The sequence below is a fragment of the Babylonia areolata genome, chromosome 7 (genome assembly GCF_041734735.1).
Source record: "Babylonia areolata isolate BAREFJ2019XMU chromosome 7, ASM4173473v1, whole genome shotgun sequence".
NCBI lineage: Eukaryota > Metazoa > Mollusca > Gastropoda > Neogastropoda > Buccinidae > Babylonia > Babylonia areolata.
Window position 1 is genome coordinate 28,241,699 of NC_134882.1, and position 2,500 is coordinate 28,244,198.

Consider the following 2,500-nt stretch of genomic DNA (forward strand, 5'->3'; position numbering starts at 1 on the left):
TAATATGGGTAATTGCATTTTTCCAACGCTTATATCCAAACTTTACAAGACCTCAAGACAAGACAAGACAAGACAAGACAAGACGTTTTTATTTCAAGAAACCCCGTGGGGACACATGAGAATGTTACATTCGTCATGTAACTAGTACAAAAATCAATTACATTTGGTATTGTACTCTGCTTTTTTTTTTTTTTTTTTTTTTTAATTTAACAATGGTGGCATCAACTGTCTGGTTGACGTCCATTTTTGAGGAAGAAAAGGTCAGAAGAAGAAATCAAAGTAACATGCAAGAGATGCGGCATTATACAATGTGGACATGCCAGAAGTGAGTGAGCATTTATCCCAAACACAAATTAGGAGAACTTCAATAATTAACCCCCACCCCACATCCAGGACACACACACACACACACACACACACACACACACACACACACACACACACACACACACACACACACAAATAAATAAGTAAACAGTTAAGCATGTTGAAACACAGAGATACATACATTACTGACGAAGGTTTAAACCCAAAAAACCTAGCCTTCAATCCCCGCGGCTTTGTCTATGCCTGTTCCAGGGCCCCTGCACGTGGTGCTGTGTGAGCGGGCGTCGCGTGGTGCTGAAGCCAATCAGCATCCTGCAGCTGTCGGAGGCGGAGCGTCTGGCACTGCAGAAACTGGCGTCCTCCAGACTGCAGACCATGGACATCGGCTGCCCCATCATCGTCCCCAAAGGTATTGATGGTGATGGTGATGGTGATGATGGTGATGGTGGTGATGGTGATGATGAGGATGGTGATGGTGATGGTGATGATGAGGATGGTGATGATGGCGAAGACATTGGCTTGCCCCATCATCGTCCCCAAAGGTATTGATGGTGATGGTGAGGATGGTGATGGTGATGGTGGTGATGATGCTGGTGATGGTGATGGTGGTGATGATGAAGATGGTGATGATGGTGATGATGGCGATGGCATCGGCTGCCCCATCATCGCCCCCAAAGGTATTGATGGTGATGGTGAGGATGGTGATGGTGCTGGTGATGGTGATGATGAAGATGGTGATGATGGCGATGACATCGGCTTGCTCCATCATCGTCTCCGAAGGTATTGATGGTGATGGTGATGGTGAGGATGGTGGTGATGGTGATGATGATGGTGACGATGATGTTGATGATGATTAGGAGGAGGAGGAGGATGGTGATGATGATGATGGTCATGATAATGGTGATGGTGGTGGTGATGATGATGATGATGGTGATGATGATGACATCCGCTGAGCCATCATCGTCCCTAGAGGTAATGATAATGATGATGATGATGATGATGATGGTGATTATGATGGTGATGATGGTTATATGAGGATGGTGGTGGTGGTGGTGTTGATGATGGTGATGATGACATTGGCTGCCCCATCATCGTCCCCAAAGGTAATGATGGCGATGGTAGTGATGGTGATGGTGCTGATGATGATGGTGATGATGAGGATGAGGAGGATGGTGAGGATGAGGATGGTGATGATGATGACGATGAAGAAGAAGAAGAAGAAGAAGAAGAAGAAGAAGAAGAAGAAGAAGAAGAAGAAGAAGAAGAAGAAGAAGAAGAAATTTATGATGATGAAGGAGAAGAATATTAATGATAACAACGTTGCTAGTACTACTACTACTGCTGCTGCTGCTACCACTACAAACAACAACAACACCAACCAGCCAACCACCACCACCACCACCACCACCACCCATAACAACAACAATAATAAAACCTCTCAAAGCGCATTTCAATAACACGTCAGTTGAACACAAAGCACGTAAGATAACACACAGTGATCCTCTTCTTCTTCTTCTTCTTAGTGTCCCTCTCCTCCTCCTTGTTGTTCTTCTTCTTGAGCGTTTTACAAACACGGAGTCATTTGCACAGCAGGCCGCCTACCTGGGTAGAGCCGACTTAGAACTGCCTCATGGCCCACATCATTCGTTTCCTGTGTCATTCAGTGAGGCGCGCCCACACGTATGTCAATTGTCTGGGAGTACTGGAACATGCATATCATGCAGAAGATTCGCCATCTTAACAAGTGGAATCTCTCTCTCTCTCTCTCTCTCTCTCTCTCTCTCTCTGTGAATAGGAACGCGGTTTATTCTTTTTTGTTGTTGTCATTTATCATTAAAATGTGTGTGTGTGTGTGTGTGTGTGTGTGTGTGTGTGTGTGTGTGTGCTACTGCGCACGTGCAACAATCCTATATTATAATACACCCCTTTCTTCTGCACATATAAACAAGACATTTATCTGAAGATTTATATTTTCACAGACGAATTTACTTTTATACACTTTCTTTAAAGTGGTGAGTGAGTGTGGTGTGTGTGTGTGTGTGTGTGTGTGTGTGTGTGTGTGTGTGTGTGGAGGGGGGGGGCGAGGGTTATAAAGCACCTTGCATTGTTTACACGTTTTTGTTTTCATCGAAAATCACGGGGTATTGTCTGATCGTTCTGAAGCTGGCGTCAG

The 2,500-nt window shown here is 44.8% G+C and overlaps 1 protein-coding gene across 1 annotated transcript in view; it reads left to right on the forward strand.

Moving 5' to 3' along the window:
* Positions 1–2,500, forward strand: part of LOC143283940 (uncharacterized) — an 87,620-nt gene that overhangs the window by 56,250 nt on the left and 28,870 nt on the right. The window contains exon 2 of the mRNA XM_076590397.1: positions 580–736. Within this exon, the coding sequence (XP_076446512.1) occupies positions 580–736 (157 nt within the window). The remainder of the gene's footprint in view (positions 1–579; positions 737–2,500) is intronic.